Source organism: Setaria viridis, chromosome 8, assembly GCF_005286985.2.
Source record: "Setaria viridis chromosome 8, Setaria_viridis_v4.0, whole genome shotgun sequence".
NCBI lineage: Eukaryota > Viridiplantae > Streptophyta > Magnoliopsida > Poales > Poaceae > Setaria > Setaria viridis.
In genome coordinates, this window is record NC_048270.2 from 33,705,394 (window position 1) to 33,730,931 (window position 25,538).

At 45.5% G+C, this 25,538-nt stretch overlaps 5 protein-coding genes across 5 annotated transcripts; 3 read left to right on the forward strand and 2 right to left on the reverse strand.

The window, feature by feature from the left end:
• Positions 1 to 4,222: 4,222 nt before the first annotated feature.
• On the reverse strand, positions 4,223 to 6,791 carry LOC117867085 (F-box protein At2g14290). Its single transcript, XM_034751416.2, has 2 exons — positions 6,632 to 6,791; positions 4,223 to 5,718 (listed from the first exon to the last, which is right to left on the reverse strand). The coding sequence occupies exon 2, from the start codon at positions 5,701 to 5,703 to the stop codon at positions 4,618 to 4,620; it is 1,086 nt and encodes a 361-aa protein (XP_034607307.1). The 5' UTR covers positions 5,704 to 5,718; positions 6,632 to 6,791; the 3' UTR covers positions 4,223 to 4,617.
• Positions 6,792 to 7,194: 403 nt separating this feature from the next.
• On the forward strand, positions 7,195 to 11,036 carry LOC117867086 (uncharacterized). The gene is made up of 7 exons (XM_034751417.2): positions 7,195 to 7,518; positions 7,638 to 7,723; positions 9,391 to 9,537; positions 9,625 to 9,733; positions 9,864 to 9,987; positions 10,350 to 10,623; positions 10,699 to 11,036. The coding sequence occupies exons 1-7, from the start codon at positions 7,407 to 7,409 to the stop codon at positions 10,798 to 10,800; spliced, it is 954 nt and encodes a 317-aa protein (XP_034607308.1). The 5' UTR covers positions 7,195 to 7,406; the 3' UTR covers positions 10,801 to 11,036.
• Positions 11,037 to 11,608: 572 nt separating this feature from the next.
• Positions 11,609 to 14,344, forward strand: LOC117867087 (thioredoxin domain-containing protein PLP3B). The gene is made up of 8 exons (XM_034751418.2): positions 11,609 to 11,833; positions 12,986 to 13,060; positions 13,174 to 13,221; positions 13,302 to 13,444; positions 13,537 to 13,609; positions 13,690 to 13,751; positions 13,831 to 13,928; positions 14,035 to 14,344. The coding sequence occupies exons 1-8, from the start codon at positions 11,750 to 11,752 to the stop codon at positions 14,139 to 14,141; spliced, it is 690 nt and encodes a 229-aa protein (XP_034607309.1). The 5' UTR covers positions 11,609 to 11,749; the 3' UTR covers positions 14,142 to 14,344.
• Positions 14,345 to 15,079: 735 nt separating this feature from the next.
• Positions 15,080 to 19,993, forward strand: LOC117867083 (uncharacterized). The gene is made up of 6 exons (XM_034751414.2): positions 15,080 to 15,248; positions 16,323 to 17,427; positions 17,526 to 17,606; positions 17,690 to 17,907; positions 18,542 to 18,765; positions 19,189 to 19,993. The coding sequence occupies exons 2-6, from the start codon at positions 16,458 to 16,460 to the stop codon at positions 19,853 to 19,855; spliced, it is 2,160 nt and encodes a 719-aa protein (XP_034607305.1). The 5' UTR covers positions 15,080 to 15,248; positions 16,323 to 16,457; the 3' UTR covers positions 19,856 to 19,993.
• Positions 19,994 to 20,140: 147 nt separating this feature from the next.
• Positions 20,141 to 24,407, reverse strand: LOC117867084 (acyl-coenzyme A oxidase 2, peroxisomal). The gene is made up of 7 exons (XM_034751415.2): positions 23,878 to 24,407; positions 22,627 to 22,742; positions 21,570 to 22,453; positions 21,234 to 21,413; positions 20,990 to 21,156; positions 20,620 to 20,743; positions 20,141 to 20,521 (listed from the first exon to the last, which is right to left on the reverse strand). Exons 1-7 carry the CDS (start codon positions 24,351 to 24,353, stop codon positions 20,366 to 20,368), a joined length of 2,103 nt encoding a protein of 700 aa, XP_034607306.1. The 5' UTR covers positions 24,354 to 24,407; the 3' UTR covers positions 20,141 to 20,365.
• Positions 24,408 to 25,538: the final 1,131 nt, after the last annotated feature.

Genomic DNA, 25,538 nt, shown 5'->3' on the forward strand with positions numbered 1-25,538 from the left:
GTTGCCACTACTGAATCTCCAGTCCACCCAAAAATCGGCAGAGCAGGAACTAGAACCTGATAGAAGTTCTACAAAACAATCAGGATTAGGAGGAGAACACTGTTGCATCAGTAGTACTCGGATTTTTATTGATTATAGTGTCTCAGCTTTTTATCCGATTGTACGCCTGTACGTCAGAGTTTGCCTACAACGAACAGTTAGGGGCATATCTGCAAGGTTCAAGTCGCATCTGGGGGCTGCAGCGTGAATAAGTGGCCCAAAAAGAAGCAATGGTCTTTACAAGCTGCAGCCGAGTTTATAAGCTGGTCTTTACATCGCTCACTGGCCGGTATGGGACTAAACTTCGATTCCATATCGCTCGTTCCCGTAAGCGCGCTAGAGCGCAGCGCAAGCCCCCGCGTGGGCTGAATCTTTTAGAACGGCCCAGATACCACGGGAAAGAGCAAGTGGCTTTTGTGTCCCACCCCCCCCCCCCTTGGGCTGATTTTTAACACAGCCCAGCTAACAATTGGATCCAGTATCCGATTGCGAACAGGTACATTTTTTTTTACACACTTCACTAAAAAATTAGCTGGTACATATTCCTATCCCGGGAAAAACGATAGTAAAATTATATTCCTCAAAATCAACAAGAAAAGTCGGTCACCATCCTCGCTAGAAAATTGTATATTTTTCTTCGAGAAAGAAACTAGTACAGCTCTCATGGCTTCGTGATGAGAATTTCCAACGACTGTTCAGGGCAGCACTGCTCGTGCTGACCAATGGTCACGATTCCCAACTACTGTACTTCCACTTCTTTCACGTCCCGTCTTTGATGGCTTTTGGCTATGGTCACTGTCTGTAGTTTTTGGCTATGGTTTCGTAGAATATGCCCTGAATATTAACCAAAAAGATATAAAAAAAGTCTTATTTTTCATCTATGAAGGATTTGCCCCTAAATCTTATTTGTACTCCATTGTATGACATGATGGAACACAAACTCCATTGTTAGACCTTTATGACGACAAAGTTGGTTAATTTAGATGTAAAAGAACGAGAAAGTGAGGGATGATAGGACTGCAGGGCTGCCCAAGGCGACAGCACAAGAACCTGACACCACCCAGCGTCACGTCCAGTTTCCAGTAGCATAGTCAAATTGCAGAACAAGATTGTCCAGGCACACTGAAAATTCAGTTTGTTACTACGGTTGGCATTACTGAAGCTCCAATCCACCCAAAATTGGCAGAACACAGGAACCTGAACCTGAGACGGAACGAAGTTTTTAAGGTGGACCAGAATCTGAACCTGATCAAAGTCAAAATGAACAGGACTAGGAAGAGAAGACTGATGCGTCAGTAGTACTGGGATTTGATGTTGATCAGTGTCTCGGCTTGTTAGCAGAGTTTGCTTCAGTCAGTATTTGTCCGTAGAAATAGTCTGAATATTTACAGCATACACTCTTTTCTGAATATTTTGCGTCACTTCGAATTTGGATGCACGAGACATTCTCAGGATTCAGAAGTAGCGTGCTGGGTGGCCAGCTGCTGCAACACATTCTACACCGAATTCAGATGCACAAACAAAGACATTCTTTTGTTCCAATCATATGTTCAGATTCTGCAGGCCAAGCACTTGCAATGTGACCCTGCCGCAAAGTCTGAAATTCTGGGGTGCAGGATTGAAGTGGTGATTTGGACCACGGGTCATCCCGCGCGGTGCTGGGAGCTGGAGCTCTGCTTCAACGTCGCGCTCAACCGGCTCCCCACGGCCAATGCGGGTGCTGGGCTCGCCGCTCTCGTCGCCGTCCTCCTCCTCCGCCGCACGTCGTCCACATCCATCGCGGCGTCCATCCTCCACCAGCCAAGCCCGACGCTGTCCAACGCGCTCGTCGCCGCGCTCAAGCGCGCGCAGGCCACCCAGCGCCGCGACTGCGTCGAGCTGCAGCCGCGGCCGCGGCCGCCGCCCGCCATCCACCTCGCCGCCGCAGCAACAGCAGCCTATGCTGACCATCAAGGTCGAGCTGGACCAGCTCATCATTTCCATCCTCGACGACCCCAGTGTGAGCCGAGTTATGCGGGTGGTCGGCTTCTCCAGCGCTGCCGTCAAGACCAACCTCGAGGAGGAGAGCACCACGGACATGGATTACGGCGGGAGGGAGCATCCCTTCACCCAATGTGCGAACAGCTAAAGGGAAGCCCCGCCCAAGTACGCCACGCCAAAAATGCACCAGATCAAAAGAGCATGGGCTTGTGTTTTCTCATGTACTCACATTGGCCATTCTCATCAATGCGCTCATTTGTTGTACGTACAATGAGATCAACTTGATCTCAGTGGTGAATGTTATAAAAAGAAGATAGATTCCATCTCATGTTCAAAATTCACAAAAATATATACGAGTTCCGTATAAGAATCTCGAACATAAATCACCCAATCCATAGGGTTTCACACATGAAAATTTCCTACAGAGTTTCAGTTATATTTCTTCCAAGATTGACTTGTTCCAGAGGGACCATCGGCCTTTTCCAGCGCTAAGCTAAAGGTGGTGAGATGATCTGGAACCTGACGACCCTGATGCTGCCAATTGGCAAACATGCCTCACTTACATACAAGAAATAAGTCAGGGATAGAAAAAAATATTTGTTGGACATAGCTTGCTCCCAGGACAAACAATCTCAACAGACACATCTCACAAGAGCCACTGGATGATTACATCAAAAGTTAGCCTTTGGTTGACATAAGGATCATAACAGCATGATGAGGAACACATAAACCTCTCGAGCCTTGCTTCCCTACAAAAGATCCAAGATAACAAAGTTTCGAGACAAAGTCGACATGTCGGACTTCCCCAGCTTAATACTACCTTAAAGTTATGCTAACAGATTAGGGCCTTGTTTAGTTGTCCAACTTTGGAGCGTCAAAATTACTTTAGTTGTCCAACACTGTAGCGTCAAAATTACTGTAGCGTCAAAATTACTGTAGCAACACTGTAGCGTTTCGTTTGTTTTTGTGAATTATTGTCTAAATATTGACTAATTAGGCTCAAAAGATTCGTCTCGCAAAGTATAACAAAACTGTGCAATTATTTTTTAATTTCGTCTACATTTAGTACTCCATGCATGTACCGCAAGTTTGATGTGATGAAGAATCTTCTTTTTGCATAGTGCCAAAATTAGGATTTGGTTAGGATTTGGAGGTGACCTAGGTCTATTGACTAGATCATACCAGAAGGCCTTGAGTGCGAGCAGCGGTAGCGGCGGAGGCAGGGGGACCTGCTGCGTGTCGGAGCACCACTGTTTGCACACAGAAGCAAAGCGGACACGGTCCATGTGGGCTCCAAATAGAAGTATGGAAACTAAAGGTCCATCCATCTACTCAAAAAGAGTGCATGCAGAGTAGTGGAAATTAAGGCATGGCGTCAATAACAACCATGTGCCTTTAGTTTCGCATTAGCATTTGGACAGCTGATGAAAAGAAAAGAAGAGCAAAATAATCTTGGATTCACACTAAACGTGCCAGGCAGCATATGCTCAATGAAACTAACACACACCATTGACATGAATATATGCTCAGGCTTGATTTTAAACCTCATCATCAGGGACACATGCTATGCTAAACAAAACTAAGATGGCATCATTGTCATGGAGCCACGCCTAATTTGATTACTATTTCAGGCAAATTAAATCAGAGCATCTCCACATACAAAAACCACGGTACACATCCACAGTATGAATCAAAGAAATTTGGCGTCCTAACAATGCTATCTATGACAGGGATTTAGCATGCATCTGGCAAGGACAGCAAACGTATACAAATAAAACTCCAGTGGTTGAAAAAGATCACCATTTCCTTTTACTTTTGAGTAAATCCAGAAGCCCACAGCACGAATCAATGGTCCGTAACCCTATTGAATGAAAAGGAAAGGATCCAGGTTAAGATCCAGGATATGCAACAACTTTTGCAAGGGTGCGGGAAGACGGAGAGGGGAACGGGCTGAGGCATATGCCCCCAGCCAGAAACGCTCTAGACGGCGGCACGGCGCGGGCATATGCGATCCCCCGCGCGCGAGCGCACAGAGAGGCAACACGTCGAACTCTGAGCACAAAACGAACAATCCATAATTATCACACGAGACATTTCAAGAGTTTCATTCATATTTCTTAAGGACTGGTATAAAGCCTGGCAACTCTGTGGTGCAAGTTTGGCACGCATATACCTCATCTCCACACAAGAAGTATGCCAGAGCTAGACAAAATATTTGTTTGACATAGTTTTCCCAGCAGAAACATCTCACAAGAGCCACAGGATGCTTACATCAAAAGTTTGCCTTAGTTCACACAAGGATCATAACAGCATGGTGGTGGTAGGGAGCACATAACACACTAAGAGTCTTATCACCTACAATAGTCCAAGATAACAAAGTTTCGAAATAAAATCAACACATCCCCAGTTCAATACTCCCTCAAAGTTAAGATAACGGAATAGACCAATAAAAATTGATCGGATCATACCATAAGGTTCATAAAAAAACTTCACAAAGTTGAGCATGGCACAATCATCAAATGGCAAGTTAGCAGGCCGCCGTACCACGAGAGGACAATACCAATGCACTTAACAGCTTCTTGTTGTAACCAAACAGCATCAGTTTGAAGGGAAGAGCCACACTGCACCGGCACAAAGATTGTGGGCCCTCCACGAGATCATTGGCAGGGGGCAGGAATACTTGCCGATTCTCATGTCACCGGTGCCAGAACATGTCTCGCCATCACAATGATCCCTCCTGTAGTCATCCAAGAGCCACATGCGCTTGTCCTGCGAATCACACAGAGGCATGCAAACAGCCCTGGAAAACGTCCCTAGAAACAGCACCTGATCGTCCCCGACAGTCATTGCATTGGTCCACCGTGACTGTCCAAAGTCAGGCTCAAATACTGCAAGCTCAGGCTCACACTGTTCAGCAAAAGTGTGTATCTGTCCTTTGCCATGGCCGTGCTCATGGAAAATGCTTCTACGCACCATCAGCAATGAGCCACGGGACTCAATCAGGTAGAGCACCCTCATGAAGTTGTGGTCAAGGTAAATGTAACCACCCTTGATGACCCTTCCAATCAGAGCAACCTGTGGATTGCCAGTGTTGTCATCAACGCTTATGTCAAGAGCAAAGAGGTCCTGGAGAAAACTGAGGGCGTAGAGCTTCTCCTGGTAGAATGCAATGTCCAAAATCCCCATAGGCAGCTTCTGTGCTGCTGACCACGAGGAGTCTCCTGGTTGGCACACTGCAATCCAAAAGTTACGGCCACCCTTGAACAGTGCAGCGATGAGGTGGGGTGAGCACTCAATTAGTTTGACCACGACCATGTCCATGCTCTCCTCCAGTGGATAAATGCTACGCAGTGCAGGAAGGGTCATGGTGGCGCCAGAGAAGGGGTCCACCAAGAGCAAGCAGTGCAAGCGATTGTACACCAGCCAGTTACCAGAAGCCATGACGAAGCCACCGTCACAGCCAGGGAAGTGGAGCGGCTCGCCCCGGGGCATGCTATAGAAGGTCCCATCCTTGAGTGCGAGCACTGGTAGTGGCGGAGGCAGGGGGACCTGCTGCGCAGCGGAGCGCCACTGTTTGCACACAGCAGCAAAGCGGACACGGTCTATGTGGGCATGCAAGCGGTGGAGCACGAGGCCAGCGAGCTCCGGCGGGATCTCCGACCACGGACTCGGTGCCCCCTTCATGGGGCTGAGGTGCTTCTGAAATCAGAGAAAAAGAGGAACAGGACATGTGTCAGCGAGGCTACATCGTTCATCTGGAACCAGTACACGTGTACACGTCTTTCCAGTTGTAGGTACTGTTAAAAATAGATGCAGGAGCCAGAAATGGAAGTATAGAAACCGACATGAATAAATTATAGATATAACCATCATCACTACATGTGGCAAATGCTTCAATCTAAATCTACTCACAAAGAACGCATAATTGCATACAGAGTAGTGACAACTAAGCTGTTGAGTTAATAACAACCACATGTCTTTTGTCTCGACAATAGCATTGGGATAACTGAAAACAAAAGAACAGCAAAATTGAGCTCGGATACACGCTACACGTGCCGGGCAGCGTATGCTCAATGAAATCAAAACATCATCTGAATGGACACATGTCAAAACAATACTAGGACCACAGCATTGGCACGGACCCAAGCTCGGTGTACAGCATTGGCTTAACTTTATTTCCATTTTAGATGATTATTAAATCCGAGAAGCTCGGTGTACGAAAACCATGTCGTATCAGCACTACAAATCAAAGGAATTAGGCATCCTAATAAATAATGATAAATCATGTGCAGCACACGTTCTGGAATACGGATTTAACATGCATCTGACAAGGACATGAAACGCGAAGTTTACCAACCCTACTGAATGAAAAAGTGCGGATCTAGATCTAGGCTAAAAACCACAATATACCACCAAATTTTTGTTTGCAAGGGCAAGCGAACGGGAGATGGGGACGGGCTGCGGCATGTGCACGTGCACCCAACCGAAACCTTACCAACACGGCGCGGGCATACGCGATGCGAGCCCCCGCGCGCGAGGGGCAATATATACGTCGGACGCATCGCGGAGCATGGGAACGAGTTGAGCGGCAGAGGGAGGAAGAGGACAATACCGAGATCCAACGGGAGCGGAGGGGTCCGGCGGATCCCGGCGATCCGGCGGCGCCGGCGCCGGCGCGTCACGCGTGCTCCTCCTGCTCCGGGCAGCGGAGCGGTGGAGAATGCCGGGGCCAGGAGCGGATGTGTGCGTGTCGTCGGTGGGCAGGCCAATAGAAGCAGGTGGAGTGAGAGGCTTGCTCGGGCCGAGAAGCAGAAAGACGCGTCGGCCCACCCACATTGCCACATCTTCGATGCTGTCAAGCAGGCCTATATAGCCTAATGAGAAGACTTACCCGGCCCACTAGCCCATCGCGGCCCAACCTAACCCACCCGCCGCCCGCACCAGCAGCCAATCCCCTCCCCCCGACCGCGAAGCTTCCCGCTGCCCGGTCAACCATTCCGCCCGCGCACGGGCGCCCGGCCACCCCACCCACGCCCACTGACACTTCGGGCCCGCGCCGGCCGTCCCATGAGGGCCCCGCGCGTCATTCTCCTGCGGCTAGCCCGCCGCCGCGTCGCGGGAGGATGCTATACCTCGCTTCGGCGCTAGTCCACCACCCGCACGCGCACGCGCACCTAACTACAGCTCGTCTCCTCCTCTCCCAACCTCCTCGTCCCGTCGCCTCGATTCGATTCGGTTCGGTCGAAGCGGTGGGGGGCGCGGAGGAGCGCTAGGGCGGGGAGGATTCGGATGGGCGCGGCGCCGAGGAGGAGGTGCTAGAGGCGGTGCCCGCGCTGGTTTTGGGGGCGGCAGGGAGGAGGAGGAGCGGCGGGGCGGGCGGGCGGGCGATGGAGGAGAAGAAGGCGTCGTCGCCGCTGATCCCGCCGCCGTCGGAGATCGACCTGGAGGCGGGCGGGGGCGGGGACCAGCTGCAGTGCCGGATCTGCCTCGAGACCGACGGTGAGGGAGGCTCCGCGGCCGCGTGCCCGCTGCTGCCTGCTACTTTTGTCTCCTGATTTTTTGGGTGGCTGTTTCTGGTAGTGCGGAGGGGATCTCACTGGTTCGTGTGGGGTGTGCAGGGAGGGACTTCATCGCGCCGTGCAAGTGCAAGGGGACGTCCAAGTACGTGCACCGCGACTGCCTCGACCACTGGAGGGCGGTGAAGGTGAGCGCCGCTCCCCTTCTCCTCCGCGATGCTCAGGGTTTGGGTGGAAATCGGGCAAAATGGGCATTTTCCGTGGTTAGCTAATTTAGTGGCTTCCAAGTGCAGCAATTGATTGAATTGCATGATGAATCCGGCGAAGGTTGAAACTGTTACTCCGTTTGTTTGATCCTGTGAATGTGCGGAGGATTTATCTTCTTGATGTGTGCTTAGATGTGATAGCTTGTCATTGTGGTTTGCTGTTGTTTAGGATTTGGGTGAGCCAGCATCCCTTGTAGATATTGTCGATTCTTTTGACCTCATTCTTTGCGTTGAGCTGCAGTGGTGTTTTTGTGTTACGAGAAGGGTGATGAAGGTTGCTGCTGTGGTATTTTTTCACGGAAGCTTTACCTTCTTGAGGTGGTTCTGTGTATAGAATATAGATATGATTGTCAAAATAATTGTTTTTATGTAGTAGTGAGTCATGAGACATTAGTTGCTACCTAGTCTGAGATGACAGATACAGACTTTTAATTCCTCTACATTTTTGTCTATCGGATACATTGGATTAGATATCGACTTCCTTTTCATGCCATTTTTCAATCTGTTTCTATGTTTGGTTAATGCCATATTGTGTTTAATCCATATAACAGTGAAATGGGATCGTCTCATGTTTACAAAGCTTCACTTGTTCTGTTCAGATCAAAATAACTAGGTATAGCTTTTAACAAGGTGCATTGTATGTTTCCATAATTTTCATTTTTATTAGCCCTAAGAAATGTAACTAAATTTGACTGTGCCCTAGTCAGTTTGATAGATTGGTAACATAATTTTGATTGCTAATTGTGTTTTATGCGTTAGGTTCTTTTTCCTACAAATATCTTGAACTATTCGTTTATCTGACAAATTCTAGCAGTTGGATCTATGTTTGATGTAAGTTTTGATTGTATAAATATAAATTCCAAACTTTTACAAATAACAATAATCTGATAAAAAGCTTTCTCAATCTGGCTTTCTATATCCTTGTTCATTGTTGACTAGAAATTTATGGCCTGCCATTTACATACACCGTATGGAACAAAGTTCTTGCTCAATCAGATTAAAGCAAAATTTTGACATGGCATTATTTGAGTTGACCAAAAAGGGTAGTTTTGTAAAGTTTGTCAATTTCTGTGTTTTGTGAAGACTTTTCCTGCTGGTTTTTTGCTTTCAGAAAAGTTGTTTGATTGAGTAGTAACAGTTAGGTCAGTTTTCTCGTTTCTTTAGCTTATAATTTACTCTTCATCTGAAAATTCCAAATGTGGGTGTCATAGTGGTTAGACAGGGGTTCACAGGTCAAAATCTGGTAGTTAGTATTGCGAATCCTGCTTCTGTTAGGATGTTGGAATGTCTACATCCATTTGGAAGTTGTGCTGGTAGGTAACTGCATATGGAGTCTCAGATGGGGTTGTAAGTTGAACTTGGATGATTCAGGTTATGCTAAGATTATGTTACTTATGACAAATGTAGACGGTTTGCATTAGAAAGGACACACCTTTTTTATTCTGCAAAGCCAACCTTGAACATGTGAAATCTTTTGTGCAATGAAAATTAAATATTATATCTTTTCCTGGAGCTTTCTTCTGCAATTGAATTGTTGATTTTCTTTCAAATTGGTAACTTACCATGCTTTGATGCTTCTTCCTACACAGGAGGGATTTGCATTTTCTCATTGCACCACCTGCAAGGCTCCATATTACTTGAGGGTTCATTCCCACACTGACAGGAAATGGCGAACATTAAAGTTTCGTTTCTTTGTTACTAGAGATATACTATTCATCTTTGCCCTAGTTCAGATGGTGAGTCTTCGAAATGTTATTTCATTCAGTATCCATCGATTGTATTATATTGAGTGATCAGTAGTATTTTCTTATTCCTTCATCCAGGTCATCTCTGCATTGGCATATCTGGTACATTTTATTGATGGGTACCAGCAATATTGGTTGAGGACAGCCTGGGGTTTTGACAATGAAGTTAGTTTTTATTACATATGTGGTAAACTACTTAATCATTCCATTGTTACTACTTTGACCTGTTTGTGCGTGGCTGTTTGGGAAAACTATAGCAGGTCATCTCTGCACACAATGTTTTTCTGTACTGATGCAGACTTATGTCTTGATTGCAGGTGCATTATTGTTTTTTGCTTTGTTGGGGTTATCAGGATGCTTCATAACTTGTTATGATCGAAGAGTTCGAAATGACTTGGCTCAGCCTTGTCGAGAACTATGTCTTTGCTGCTGTCAGCCAGGGTATGCTTCAATTAGCTCACACATGAAATTACTGTCTTAAAGCTAAAGCTGTCCCTCAACCCTGAAAAGAATAGGTCAATATAGTTAATGTAGTCCACAATTTTTTAGATTGAAATGTGATGCACAAAATATGACCCAAAAGTAACAAAGAGTGCATTTACTGTTTGTTGTTTAAATAATGGAATGGATGCTACACTTCATAAAAGATATATATGGACTGTTGCAGCACTTGCACAATTTCTGGACCCAAAAGGCATGTTTCATTGTGTGCGTCTTGAAATGATGTTTGACATACCTTTTCTTTTGCAATCGTGGTATTAGTACTAGCCATTCATAATGTACCCACACTTTTTCTATTTCAGGATGTGCGCAGATTGCCATCTTCCGGGCACACTTTGCATGTGGACCGACTGCACTACGTGTTTTGAAGGTTGCGCAACTACAGCTGGAGAATGTGGTGGTTGTTTGGGAGGCGCTGGGGAAGCTGGGCTACCATTGCTCCTTATCATGGGGGTGATTGTGCTCGGGCTTTTCACAGTTATTGGCATATTCTACAGCGTCCTGGTAGCGACAATGGTTGGCCAGCGGATCTGGCAGCGGCACTACCACATTCTCGCCAAACGAATGCTAACCAAGGTGGGTGCCACTGTTAATTCCTCTGCCAGCATATCTACCATGGTTTTACTCAAATCCAGTTTCGTGTCTTCCCAGGAATATGTCGTAGAGGATGTCGATGGTGAGCGCACAGACTGGTGTCCTCCGCCACTCCCCGCAGAGCACATCAGCCAGCTCAAGTCTCTGGGGCTTCTATAATAGCTCACGCCATCATGTCAACGGCAGATGATGATGACCTAAGTTAGGACTCAGCGCGGCATCACCCAGCTGTACAGGAGGCGTTCCAATCATACATAGCAGGAAGTCCAGGCGTTCCAAGGTTTCTGCGGCGAGATGTGGAAATGTTGTTCTCTTCTTTTGTACATTGTAACGGGAAAAATTCTGCCTGACAAAACCGTAAATTTTATACCAAGTGAATGGCTTACTTAACCGAAGTCTGTGCGTGACCTTCGCAAGTAATTTTGGCAGGAATACTCACATATTTCATTTTGTTCAGTCAGAAGGACAAACTGGAATCCTGGTATGATCCGGTATATTTTTTTTTTGAGAAAATTGCAACGCACCTGATAGTCAACCCTCCAGTTTGCTATTTTAAAGTTGGGTGCCTCGATGACAGGGGGTCCTTGTCCCACCTGTCAGAGACATCCAGTGCCAAAATAGCAAACTGGGATTTGACCCCGTGGTATGCTTGCAAAATCCACCCTTTTTCACTCAAATTCTGCAGCTGGGCCCTCCCATCTACCAAATTCACTCATACTTCATGATATTCTACACTCAGAATATTAAATTTTTTTGCAGTTTGACTACTGACGAGTGACGATTTCATCGCCTTGAAAAGAAATAAAAAATGGATAGAACTTTTTTTTTTTGGACTGGAAAAATGGCTAAAACTCAAGCCCAAGTTTTTCCAAACCAACTTGGAAATCAGGCCTATTGGGCTTAAATATTTTGGCCCAATGGGCCCATTTCTACCGAAGCGAGAGTAATGAAGAAGAACTTCTGCCACCGAGGCCGCCGCAGCTCACTTCCGCTTCGCTCCTCGTTCCCCCACGAAACCGAAGCAAATCCGGCGAGGCGCAGCGGCGGCAGCGGCGGCGGAGTAGGAGGGAGAAGCCGGCGCGAGCAGGAACAGGAGGAGGCAGCAGCCATGGATCCGGACGCAGTGAAGTCGACGCTCTCCAACCTGGCCTTCGGCAACGTCATCGCCGCCGCCGCCCGCGACCTCCAGAAGGTGACTCACTGGATCACCCGCCATCCCCCACCCCCAGTATCCCTGCGCCGCCTTGCTCTGTCGCGGATCCTCCTCTGATCCCGCCGCTGGATTGCGGGGTTGGCCGACGAGGTATCCAGCGGCCGCGCCCTGGATCTCGAGGCTGTCGCACGCGGAACAGCTGCTAATTTCTTTCTTTTTTTTGAGGAACCAGCTGCTAATTTCGGCCCGCGTGGCGCTGAATTGAGCCGTGGGGGAAAGCTTGCATGTTTTCATGCGGATCAGTCTCTGGTCGCTAGTTCGAATGTAATCTGGGTGTTATGTTGGAGAGTGGAGTGGGGTGTGATCCATGGGAGTAATGGATTGTACACCCATGCAATCCGGAATCACCTGCATGTCAGGAGTCCGATAGAGTGATTGCTCTTTATGCGCAAACAATTCATGTGAATAAACCCATTTCATGGGTTTACGAAAACGAGATACGTTTAGCTGGGGTTTCTGGATTTTGGGTGGTGTGCGCGTGGTTCGTCGTCCTCCTTGGAATTGTTAGTATCTATTGGTGTCAAATCCTGGTGTTTGGGTTGCTCTCCTTTGAGATCTCGGTCTGCTCAGGAATATCTAATCTTTGATTAGGTGATCCGTATGTTGGGGGAAAACTCACTTATAATGTTGTTTAGTCTAGAGAATAGTGTGTTTTTGTGATGTCTTTTGTGATTTATTATGGCAATGGCTAGGATTTTCTTGAAATTGGAAAATTTAGAACGCCTGTTTGAGGAACATGAAGTCGTAAAAATTGGTAATTTTTGAAGCCACCTCAATTTATACCCCTTTTATATATCAGAAGATGTATGTTTTTCATAGATTGCACCTGTGTACAACATTGCCAGGCTATCATGGAGAACTTAATTTAGCAATTTTGTTTATTTTTGACAATTGTTCAGTTCTGTTATGTTGTTTTTTTGGGTATACTTTTTACCTCTTTGTACTGTGGTTGGCATTTGGCAGTGTCCTTATCTTGTTCCGTCAGTTTCAGTTCTTGCCATAGGATACAGATTACATTTTTCTTTTCTTCTTCTTTGGATTTCGCTTCTCACATTGTATGCAGAGCATTTGTTCTGTGTTCCATTATGGATTTTAATTTTGTGATGCTGACATTGATGTACACCATCTTAGGAAATGGTGGCTAAGGACAAGGCTCAAGGTGCACCTGCAAGCCATGATGAAGTTGATCTTGATGAGTTGTTGGATGTGAGTAGAAGCACAAACATTTATTTACTTATCTCTTGTATTTGCCTTCTGTGTACAGCACATTGTATCGTATCATATTGTCAGTTGTCAAATTTCATGGAACTTCTCACCAGGACCCAGAACTTGAGAAGTTGCACGCAGAGAGAATTGCTGCCCTGAAGGTACTGATCTGCATCGTTCACTTATGAAGCTTATGCAAGTGCCATTTCCTCTTTATTCCTCAAAACTCTCTATGGAACAGAAAGAGGCTGAGAAGCGTGAGGTGCTAAAAAGGCAAGGGCACGGTGAATACAGGGAGATAACTGAAGGAGACTTCCTTGGGGAGGTTACTGGCAGTGAAAAGGTCATATGCCATTTCTACCACCGAGAATTTTACCGTTGCAAGTATGCCATAACTTCTCTTCTATTTTTTCACATATACATTTTTTTTTTGCTTTTGGTACTTACGGAAATGATTTTCTTCAAATATTTGCTAGGATCATGGATAAACATCTGAAGGCCCTTGCTCCAGTCTATGTTGGAACAAAATTTGTCAAGCTTGATGCTGAAGTCTGCATACTATCACTGTTAGCTTTAAATTACTTCTTGTAACAATTGTGAAGCCTAATCTTATAAATCACAAACTGCAGAATGCTCCATTCTTCGTGGCCAAACTGGCAATAAAAACATTGCCATGCATCATATTGTTCAAGTAAGTTTGTAAGCTTTTTTATTACTGCTGCCTGTTGGATAATCTTCCCATTTCAATTCTGAGATATGTCCTATTTCAGGAAGGGTATTGCTGTTGACCGGTTAATTGGGTTTGAAGACCTTGGGAGGAAAGACGACTTCTCAACAAGAGCATTGGAAAATATTCTCAAGATGAAAGGTAATCAACTTAATCCGTTTTAAGCAGCATTCCACAATTTGGAATGGAAAACATTCTAATCCCCCCCCCCCCCCCCCCCCCCCCCACAAACAAAAAAAAATTGTAGGAATAATTGATGAGAAGAAGAAAGACGACGATGATGAAGATGATGAAAGCGAGTCTAAGAACAGGAGGGTTAGATCGTCAACCGCCCAAGATTCCGACTCAGACTGAAGATGAAATGGGAGTGCACCATTTTGTAACTTTTAGTTTATGTTTGCTGCTCTGTAATGTAATTGTCAAAATCTCTTTGTGATTTGTTCGATCAGCGTTGTATCAATACCGGTTACCAGAAAGAACAAGAGAGTTTCTGCATGTAGAAGTGATTTTTTACTAACTCAGCATCCATATTGTGTAAAAACCTGTGCTTTGTGGTTGCCTTGGCTTCTCATTTGCTAGGATGGCATTACTGATGGCCTGATGCATTGCTGGCTATTATCAGATTTTTCTTTTTTTTTTGAAAGCTCAGATTTTTCTTTTAGACTCGTCTATGGAAAAGATCACATGACTCACCCCAAATGGTCTAGGCGCCTGGCCAGATTTTATGTGGTCCCCACATGGCAATCTTTGCGTACTTGAGATTCTCATTATTAGGGTTTGAGCAATAATTGACTGATCAGGTACTGCCCGTGACCAAAACACCCGGTTAAACTCCAGTTGCTCGTTGACTGCTGACTGTGCCTCATTTGACCAAATAGGGAGTCGTCATTTCTTTATGGTTGCTGAATTTTTACCCCTTATTGTTTGACCAACCGGCATCTAGTGGATGTTTGTTGGAGCCATTCAACAAATTGCTGTCTGCATCAAGCAAAATCCTTGTACGATTGATGTGAAAATGATCTTCTTTTCTCATGCAAAACAGTTTTTTACTACCAGGACTTTTTACAGAGTTCCTAGACCTAGAGTAACCGAGGAAAAGGAAAACTACCGTGACACACTGACCAAATTGCAGGCAAGCTTTCCCACAGCCCAGTGCTAGTTACCCTTTTACCCCTGCACTTCAGACCGCGCATTTGCCAATGCCAAGGGCAAAACGGGAACAAAAGAGAGATCTTCACATTTCACTCTCACCTCCTGATACTGCCACTGCAGCGGCAGTACCTCCCCCTCCGCCCCCCCACCCCCTGCTGCCTCGCCACCAAGAACCCACCAAAACCCCAGTTTGCCACTGTGCGCACGTGAGCCACCCGCCGCACGGGATTGAGCCGCGGCGGCCGCATTGCCGCGTCCCCGCTGCCGGCTGCAGTGCCACCGCCGCCGCAAGGGATTTCTTCTTTCTCGGTGAGTGAGGTTCTCCCGTCGTTGTTTTGGGCTGTGATTCTTGGGTGCTAGGTTCTTGGATTGGGGGTGTCAGGTAGGGGAGGAAAGTAGGTTTCTTTGGTGTGCTGAATCCTGGTGGTTTAGGGCGGGTTTTAGGTTAATGCTAGGGCGGGTTTGGGTTTGGTTTGTTCTTCGGTGAGGTGCATTTGATTGACTCCGTAGAGGCTCCAATTGCTGATTCGGAGGGGAGATGGTGGTTCTTCAGGACCACATTGGCTTGGATTAGAGGAGCAGGTTTAGGAAAGGGAGGGGGGAAATATTCTGATTTGGCCCCCTTTTGGCTTTTCACCTTTTGCCCATTGCGTCTTGCTGGTAGGATAATGGTAATTTCGACTCTCAAAAACAAGATTTGGGTAGTGCCCTGGTCATCTCCTGGGCATTTGGGGGCCGCATCGGTCAGATTATCATGGTGTTGAAGTGCTGCTTTTTGAGGTGGTGGTGGTTTTTTATTTTTCTCACAGTTGCTTGATCAGAGGTTGGAATTGGGGAAAGGTCTCGCTTTGCCTGGTTCCTTTTCTCACTCTTTTGGTCCAGCTTATTTGCTGGCACAGTTCCTGCTTGCTTTAATCGTAGAACTGCTTGCTTTAATCATGGTTCAGACCTTCAAGAAATACACTTTGATCATTGGCTTCTGTTGTGTTGAGCGTTTTCAGGTTGTTATCAAGTGAAGGAATAAAAGAGTTTCTTTGCCTTTTTCCCCCCTTAGATGTATGAGTGGTTGGTTCTTAGACCTGCACCATGTTTCAGTTTGAGCTCTTGGAGCAATGGCAGTTATTCTGCCTTGTTTTCTCTCTTTTGTGTAGTGGATTAATTGCCTGGCTGAAATGACTGTTGCCAAGCTCTGTTGTGGCTGAAATGTCCACACCTGCTCAAGTTGGCAGAAAACTGGTCAACTTTGGGGACGGTGGACCTACATGGAGTATTTAGTTAAATTTATTTAAGTGTTCTGATGTTTGTTTTAGGTCAATGTTGTTAAATTTAGATTTACATTTATATATTCCATAGTCTGACAACCATTGTTTTTGTTATTGATAGGATCTGGGAGCAAAAACCACTGCTGATCACAAGCAAGATTTTTAATTGGTGGAAGCTGTTAGCAGTAGTTGGATTTCGATGAGTCTACTGGTCTCTAGTATATTGCAGTAGGGGGTTTGCAGTTCTGTGGGACTCATGGGTTCTTCTCCCTCCAAAGCCACTGGAGAGGATGCCCTGGTTCTGTGCAAGGATCGGATGCGCCATATCAGGCGAGCCATTGACTCAAGAGATGCACTGTCAGCAGCGCACTTATCATATACTCAATCCCTCCGTACTGTTGGGACAGCACTGCGGCGGTATGCTGAGTCTGAGATCTCACCAGAATCATCACTCTCTATTTCGGAAGTGGATAAGTCACCGTCGCATTCTTCTATGGCATCTCCCTCGCCTTCGCATGCAGTAGAGAATGTTGCCTCTCCGGTGCATCGAGCAAGTCCATTGACTACTCCGCCCTCAACAAGAATCCATTGCATGAAAGCGTCAGGAACCACACCTTTGACGTTCATGATTGATCCATCTGCTGCTGAATTTGTTGGGCAAGAATCCCCAGTTTCAGCTTTTGTGCCGCCCCCGCCACCATTACCTCCAGAATTATGTACTTCATGGGACTTCTTTGATCCCATTGATGCTGCTGGTAGCTCATCCTCCAACAATGAGAATGGGCTAACCTTGAACTTCAGTAGATTGAAGGGTTTGAGAGAGTCAAGGGAAGCTGAAGTAGTGCCGCTGAAAGAAGAAGAAGAAGAAGAAGCAGTCGTGTCTGAAAGAAGGCATACAGAACTTCCTGATGATAATGCAGTGCCTAAGCAGGAAAGAGAGCCAAAACAAAGTGGGATCAGTAAACAAAGGCAACCTGTGGATACTTCATCCCAAGCTACTTCCTCTCAGCAGATTGCTGCAAAGGTGGAGGAAAGCGAAATGGAAAAAGAATTGTGTGCAGAGACAGAAGATCCTTCAGAGTTCATCACTCATCGAGCAAAAGATTTTGTGGCAAGCATGAAGGACATTGAAACTCGGTTTATACGTGCAGCTGAAGCAGGGAATGAGGTTTCCAGAATGCTCGAGACCAAGAAGATCAGACTGGACATATGTCCTAAAATACCAGGTGATAATAATGAGGATTGCATATATCTTGTATTTTTTTCAGGATCATGTTATCATTTTTTAATAAATGTTTAATTTGTTTTACTATTCGAATGCTAGGTTCTCCAGGCAAGCTACCAACTGCCCCATTTTTGTCAGCACTTCGAGTCTGCTGCAATCGTGATATCATTCTCAACCAGGGTAACTGACTGGTGTTTTGATTGTCCTCTTCCCTTTGTTATCACGATGTTTGCTTGAAGTACTAATTTTAAATGTTTCTGTAGAAACTGCACAGCATGTCTCAAAGGTTGTCACATGGAAGCGTTCTGTCTCATCTCTATCGTCATCATCTAAGAGTGCACTCATGACATCGATAATTAAAGACGACGTGGATGACAGTAATAGTGATTTTGTTGAGGAATTTGCCATGGTATCTGGAAGCCACTCTTCTACATTGGACAGGCTACATGCATGGGAGAGAAAACTATATGATGAAATCAAGGTACATCATAAGTACACTTGCTAGTCTTATCAATCTCAGACTTTTCTAGTTGCATGGCATATTGGCATGAATTCATCATTAGTTCCCTCTCTACATGGAATGCTTGTTATTTTTTACATATAAGTGGAATACTGTCACAAAGGTTGATAACTGGATAACATGTAATACTTGATCTTTATTAATCTTGCAATTTTTTATGTAATAGCTTAAATGTACTTTGTAGGCGACTTGTGCTAAAGTGCTACTCCCTCCGTCTATGCTTATAAGGCATGGCATGACTTGGCACGGTCTTCCAAATTTCACTTTGACCATTCATTTATCTTATATTATATTGTTTATGGTTATAAACTTATAATCATTGTATAGTATATTTGATTCCGAATCCAACCATATAAAGTTTACATTATAAAAATAAAAAAATTAATAGTAAAATTATTGGTCAAAGATTGCAAAGTTTGAATCTTGATGTGTGTGTACACCTTATAAATAAAAACGGAGGGAGTAGCAAGCAAAGAAAATAGGGCTCATGTTGTGAAATACTGAAATGTGCCATTTGGGAGTGACTTACCAGTTGGACTCTTGTTGGCATATTGAATCACTGTCACTGGCTTACTGCATTATTTGGTTTATGTAGGCAAGTGAAAATGTGAGAAAGACCTATGATGAGAAATGTAACCTCCTCCGGCGCCAATTTGCACGAGACCTAAACGCGCAGCTGATTGATAAGACTAGAGCTGTTGTAAAGGATCTCCATTCCAGGGTATCTGTTGCAATTCAAGCTGTTGATGCAATCTCCAAAAGAATTGAGAAGATAAGGGATGAAGAACTGGAGCCACAGCTCGTTGAGCTGATTCAAGGGTATATACGTGATAGCATATACCTAGTAAACATTATTTTGCATAGACGTAATCTTGAGTTTCTTTTACCACAATTGAGAATGCAAACATCCTGCTTCTTATATCCTTTCTAGTATGTGTAAATAAAAAAAATATCACTGAGAATCAGAAAAATAATGTAAATATCACTGAAAATCAGTAAATCTGAAATGTAATGTAAATATCACTCCAAATTTAGTTTTTCCAGTAAGACAGTAAAATACTGAGAATCAGAAGATTAAAATTAACGACTTGCTCTCAGAAGTCCCCTTGTTTTGCTAAACATTCTGATGTCTGACAGCACAATTATACTTTCAGTCTGATCAAAATCTATCTTGGACTCTGTTGATTTTACAACACCATGCTCATATATCTTGTCTATTAACACTGAATTTACCTCATACAGGCTAATCAGAATGTGGAAATCTATGTTGGAATGTCACCACAAACAGTTCATCACAATCACACTGGCATACCATGTGAAAAGCTCAACCTCGGCGCAGCAAGGCGAGCACCACCGCCAGGCGGCGATGAATCTGTGGAACGAGATGGACAGCTTTTCCTCCAGCTTCAGGAACTGGGTCACTGCTCATCAGTCGTATGTCGAGGCCCTCAACGCATGGCTCCAGAAATGCGTCCTGCAGCCACCCCAAGACCGACGCAGGCGAAAGCGCAAGGTCTCATTCCCTCCCCGCCAGGCCGTCTCCCCACCAATATTCGTCCTATGCAGAGACTGGCTCACCCTGACGGAGTCACTCCCCGCCGAAGAGCTATGCAAGTCCATCAAAGATGTGATGCAGCTCCTCCGTGACTCATTTGACCACCAGGATGACCAGAGCAAGCCCAAAAGTGAGTCACAGGAGTGCGGGATGCTGGAGAACAATGAGCAGGAGGAGGCAAAGAGCGGAAGTGTACCGGCAGCTGAAGGGCTGCAGTCGAGACTGACGATGGTTCTTGATCGCCTGACGAAGTTCTCGGAGGCATCACTGAAGTGCTACGAGGAGCTCAAGCAGAACTACGAGATAGCTCACGATGATTACAAGAGAGTTGGACCAAATGCTCAACTTGCTTAGCCCTATGTGGATGGTGGCATGTCTTTTTCATATCTGTTCTGGATGACAAATTCTAGTGTTTTGGTATATAATTTGTGGATGATCAGATTATAGTACAATCTTTGGCCTAATATTTAGTGACAATCTTTATGCCTCAAATCTTTGGATTATTTTTAGCCTCGCGACCTGTCTTTGATGCTGGTTGGGCTAGTGACTGTCCTTCATCACAACAGTGATAGGACAGGCAATCTGTTACTAGTTCTGTAGTTCAGCATGGACTCATACTCACCTTGCAGTTTGGCACAATTTTGCACAAATTATTATGTGATTCTTTTTGCCAGGCATCCAACCAAGCATACATCAAGGCTCTACAGTCATGTTTTAGACTGATTAAAAGAATTTGTACCAGAAAAGCAATCTGGCAGGCTTTACAGTTTACGTATACCAGCACTCAACTTATTTTCCCATCTATACACTTCATTGCAACTTGGTTTATGTATAAAACTATCCAAGCTATGTTAATTATATCATCTAGAAGCCGACATATTGGGTGTATTGCGCATAGGCCTCCGATTGCATGCCAATTGGGGCACGAATTATGAGATCTGGAAGATCGAATGCATCGACGAGTTCTTGTGCCACAAGCCTCACTTGGTAGCTAAGGTAGTCTGTTAACTTGTGAATAGCCTGCAGATATACAGGGAATACTGCTGTCAGATTCTGAACTTTCGGTTCCAGTCTGAAGTTAGAACTGAAATTCCTGTATAGGAGTGACGAGCACAGACCTTTGCTTTGTTTGGAGCGACATAGTCTACATTCCGATATGTTCCGATGTCTTTCCAGATCCTATCGAGTGCGTAAAGGTCACACACAAGCTTCAAAACCTCCCGTGTTTTTTCATCAGGGCAACTGCATAAGCATTTGTTGTCAATTGTTGTCGGAACAAATTGCCAGAGTTTTGAAAAGAGGTGTGAAAGGCATCTGAATGATGAAGCCTTAGATAGGACAGTTTGACACCAATTAATTTGTTGCAGAGTAGCAAAAGTCAAGGATATCTATATCAGAATCACATCTATAGCTCAAGCAGAAAGGAAAAAAAAAACAAAGCTTGGGTGTGAAAATGCAATCATGACAGATGCGATATTAGAATTTTACCTTCTAACCGATTCAATGAACTTCGCAAGAATGACAGACTCAATGTGCGACTCTGCAAGTGTGAGCAGATGATTCAAACACCTATTCCACGCACCAAAACCTCCAAGCGTCTTGCTATGCTTCTGAAGTCGAGCAGCTACACTATGTAGCAACCGAGATGTCCGGTACTGGGGAGAAAGTTTGTCCGATCAGTACAGGAAGTGAACATGAGAGAACTCTCAGTAACTATGAATAATGGAGTTACCCTGAATGCATCCAGCTGGAAATTAGGATCCCGCAGATGATCTTCCCCTTCCCATCGGGCAGTGACAGGATTAGGCTGGGATAGGTAGGTACCCATGGAGTCTCTCAAGTAATTCCAGGTTACTGAGAGGGTCCCTCCCTTAAATTTCTCCTGATATTGCTTCAGGAGATCTCCAGCAACCTACAAGAGTATGGGAAGAAGCAAATTGTTGAACGAAAAGTAACTTTATAGCATTTTTTAGAAACTGATCCAAACCTCCCCTGAACTCAGATAATAATGTAAGAAAAATTAATAAGCCATCAAATGGCTTTGCAAAGGATATGTGCTGATAAGTACCTGCTGCAGAAGAACAGTGTTGTCCCCCTCAAATGTTTGGAATATATCATGGTCATTGCGCAGAGCTCCAAAACGATTTACAGCAGCATAACCATGACCACCACATGCTTCTCGACATATGCTTATAGACTTCGCTGTATATGAAGTTACATAGGCTTTCAACCCGGATGAAAGAATATGCACATCAGCAATAAGATCCTCATCATTGGTTTTCTTCATTTCTGAGTACTTATCGACCAGTTGGACCGTGGCAAAGTGAAACGCATATGAAGATGCTAACATGGGCATTAGTTTGTGCTGGTGAGACTGATAATCCAACACACTGATCTCAGGTTGCTTAGGTGGACCAAATTGCTGGCGCAGAAGAGCATACCTCACAGCAATTGTTACTGCAACTTTGAGCACACCGACAGAAGAGTATGCAATGCCGACTCGCCCGCCAACAAGCTCCCCAAGGGTTGCTGCAAATCTTTTGTTAATAGTGGGGAGACTACTTGTGTATTTTCCATCTCGTGATACATCACCAAATCGGTTCAGAAGATTATCTCTGGGTATTCTAACTGAGCGGAATCTCAGTGCGCCATTATCTACACCATTTAGGCCTATCTTGTGCCCACAATCATTGATCTCGATTCCAGGAAGAACAGCATGAGTTTCAAGGTCTCGTATGGGGACAATGAATGCATGAATGCCCATATCAGCAGGTTCTCCTCCTTTTCCTTGAAGGGGTAAAATTAACCTTGCAAAGACAGTAGCAAATTTTCCATGAACTGCAGCATTGCCAATCCACCACTTAATAGCGCCATCATTTGGGGTGTTAATGATGAACTCATCAGTAACAGAATCAAACGTAGCTGTAGTCTGTAGGGCTTGAACATTCGATCCTGTTTGAGAAAAAGATTAATAATGTAAGAGAAAATATGGTGACAGAGCTTTCGAACGCGTAACAGGGCTTTAGGTGCTGGGTCCAAGCTCTACTGTGCACCATTCAAAATAAACAACAAAAGAATAGAGATAAAATTAATTAGTGGATAAATTACTAAGTGCAGAAGCTAACCATGATGCAGTTCTGTCATTGCAAAACAGCCTGGATAATCCAAATTATCGATGCCATCAAAGTACTTATCCCTATGCTTTTTGGTTCCTAGATTTATGATAGAACCTCCCCAGAGGCTGCATCAACAAGCAGACCAAGTTAGTCCAATATAAAGAGATGGAAGTAGCTAGTAAATAGAATCAGTAAATAACTTGAACAGATTCTGCTAATGTTTTTGTGAATTCAAGCATGTTAAGATGTGCAATTGATAATAAAAGGCTGCAGAGTTTATAGCTGGGTTAATCTCCAAAATGAAATAAAAAAAATATATGAGTTAGATAAAAAAGTAACCAGTTTAACATGTTATCATCCATCAGGCCAATTAAATAGCCCGTGAACCGACCTATCAGAAAGATTTCCAAAAGCAAGCTTTTGAATGCACGGTACTGAACAAAGCATTAATGCCCGGTACTGAACAAATCATTAATCATGAGGAATCAATTATCTCTTTATGGGTACCAATGTAGCAGGCCCGCATTCGAAAATTGCAGCTCATCTGTTTGCAAAGGATTACAACTCACCAGGAGGAAACTGAAATCCCATGTACACCCATAAGTACTCTATACAAAAGGTGGAGAAGGAATGAAAAGAACAAAACAAAACTTCGTTTTCACAAACCCTATTACAGAAAACTACTTGCACCAATGCGCAGTAGGCATCAACTCAGAGTAATCAAATTTAGATACTGATATATGCAACTTCACTATCACAGTAGTAACCATCCTTAGAATCCTTGTGAATATGACAACTGACTGCATGTGCACTCTATAAAGAAAAAGTAACAAGATATTTGTAGACACAACTGGATCGGTTTAATTGACACATAAATGAAGTACCATGTCACTATGTACCGTCATCTATGATTGGTCATGTTAGATGAACCCTGTTCTTGAATTTACGGCTTTCCTTAAAGCAGGGATGTAAAGTCGTGCAGATAAAAAATTCCACAACGAATTGACAAGTCCAGGAAGAAAATTTTGTCTGTAATTATCACCAGCTAGCAAAATTGACTATTGTTAGCTGTAACCCCTCTGCAGCTCTGTTTAACTGTTTAACCAACAACCGACACCAATGAACATCTGCTCTAACTCCATCAACAAACCATATGAAACTTGTGGATTGTTGAAGCATCACCATCTAATTAGCAGTAATCATCGCCAAACCATTACGCTAGCAAGCAGTCAAGATCACGCGAGAGCATAGCACACCCACCTGTACTGGACGCCGAGCTTGACGCCGAGGGAGATGTCGGCGCCACCGGCGGCCTCCATGACGGCGAAGTACTCGGCGGGGTCGCTCGCCATGAGCGTGAGCGGGCGCACGCCGGCGTCCCGCACGAGGGCGCGCAGCTGGCGGAAGCAGAGCTCCCGGTGCGCCGCCGTGGTCAGCTCCACGGGCGTCTGCAGGTCCGGCCGGGAGCGGAAGAAGTCGAACAACCTCAACTGCGCCGCGCGGTGCCGCCCGCGGAGGTACGCCGCCAGCGCCGCCGCCACGTCCGCGCCGCCCTCGACGCGCCGCGACCGCCCCGCGCACGCCGCGAGGGCCAGCGACGTTTCCGCCTGATCGGAGGGCTGGAGGAGGTGCAGGGAGAGGCGGCGGAGGCGCCGCATCGCCGGGGACTCTGCTTCCTCCGCGAGGGATTCGCCGGCACCGGCGCCGGAGCGGGAGGCGGCCGCGGGGGGCGGCATGGCGCGGGCGCGCGGCGGAGGTGTTCGACGAAATCGGGGGGGGAGGCGTGCGCGCGAAGGGAAGCGGGGGAAGCGATTGCCGTTACGGTAAAGCGGTTACCATTAATAATGGCCTGGGGTCTCGACGCGCGTATGACGGACTGGTCCCTGCAAATTGTTTATATTCTGTTTCTACCCTTGCGTTGCTTCTGTCTCTGCTGATTTATATTTTCGTTTTAGCCCCTGTGGAGATGCTAGTTGCAAATAAGTACCTTCAGAGGGTGATTTGGGGGATATTGTTTTTGTAGCTAGGAGTCCTAGGACGGTGGAGAGGCAACGACGAGGAGATATGGAGGTGACGTGTCAGCGCATGGGATGGTGATGTGGAGATAAGGCTCGCTCGACGGTTTCGCGCCTGGCCCGCATGACAAGTGGGGTCAAATTCGCTTTTCGCGCATCTGGGGCCCGCGCGTCAGTGAGGGTACGGGTGGGTGGGCACGATTCTAGTGCGTGCTGGCTTTTCCCTGTTCGTTACGGCGACGAAGAAAGGGGATAGAGCGTGTGGGGTTTGGACTCGCATGATTTTCCGTGCACGCTTTCCAATTTGTAGATGAGGATGGTGACGCCCGAACGCCCCTTCGTGCGCCGGTGCTTCAACAAATTCGGCTCCATTTTAGTCGGAAACTTAGTCACATGATGAAAATGATCCCTTTGTTTTTTGTTCTTTAGTCATTGACTCGATGAAGATGGATTTTGGATTTTTTTTTTTGTTTTCTTTAGAGGGACACCGACGGGTGCTTACATCTTTCCCATGTTCATCTGCTAGTTTGTATTTCAATTTTGGCACCTAGCAAGATGAGACTGCTCAAGTTAGGATGGCTAAACAAGGCCATGGCCGAAGAACATCCATGCTTCGTTCTGTTTCATTCCAAGAAGCGCAATGAATGTCGGAGCAAATGGAGTGTGATCATGTTTGCAGTGAACGCCCATCGACTTCCTTGGCTGCTCTGGAGAACAAAATGCGAGATCAGGTCTAGCAAAAGCAAAGCCTAAACGTAGGGTTTGAAGGGGACACGAGGAAGAACAGAACCATGAATACATGCACCAGAGGCATAGTGCGTGGCTCATCGATCTTGAATGAGGGGAACAACCAAGGAGATCTCTCTGCCGGCCATGAGGCTGGATCATCGCGGCGAGGCGATTTGG

Coding starts and splice junctions, on each gene's coding strand:
- LOC117867085 (XM_034751416.2), bottom strand. CDS start 5,703: ATGAAGGGGGCACCGAGTCCGTGGTCGGAGATCCCGCCGGAGCTCGCT.
- LOC117867086 (XM_034751417.2), top strand. CDS start 7,407: ATGGAGGAGAAGAAGGCGTCGTCGCCGCTGATCCCGCCGCCGTCGGAG. Junction 9,734..9,863: donor TAGTTTTTATTACATATGTG/GTAAACTACTTA, acceptor TCTTGATTGCAG/GTGCATTATTGTTTTTTGCT. Junction 10,624..10,698: donor CCAAACGAATGCTAACCAAG/GTGGGTGCCACT, acceptor GTGTCTTCCCAG/GAATATGTCGTAGAGGATGT.
- LOC117867087 (XM_034751418.2), top strand. CDS start 11,750: ATGGATCCGGACGCAGTGAAGTCGACGCTCTCCAACCTGGCCTTCGGC. Junction 13,222..13,301: donor AGAGAATTGCTGCCCTGAAG/GTACTGATCTGC, acceptor TCTATGGAACAG/AAAGAGGCTGAGAAGCGTGA. Junction 13,752..13,830: donor CCATGCATCATATTGTTCAA/GTAAGTTTGTAA, acceptor GTCCTATTTCAG/GAAGGGTATTGCTGTTGACC.
- LOC117867083 (XM_034751414.2), top strand. CDS start 16,458: ATGGGTTCTTCTCCCTCCAAAGCCACTGGAGAGGATGCCCTGGTTCTG. Junction 17,428..17,525: donor CATATGTCCTAAAATACCAG/GTGATAATAATG, acceptor TTCGAATGCTAG/GTTCTCCAGGCAAGCTACCA. Junction 18,766..19,188: donor CTCGTTGAGCTGATTCAAGG/GTATATACGTGA, acceptor TACCTCATACAG/GCTAATCAGAATGTGGAAAT.
- LOC117867084 (XM_034751415.2), bottom strand. CDS start 24,353: ATGCCGCCCCCCGCGGCCGCCTCCCGCTCCGGCGCCGGTGCCGGCGAA. Junction 21,157..21,233: donor TCCAGCTGGATGCATTCAGG/GTAACTCCATTA, acceptor CTTTCTCCCCAG/TACCGGACATCTCGGTTGCT. Junction 20,744..20,989: donor TTCATTGAATCGGTTAGAAG/GTAAAATTCTAA, acceptor ATGCTTATGCAG/TTGCCCTGATGAAAAAACAC.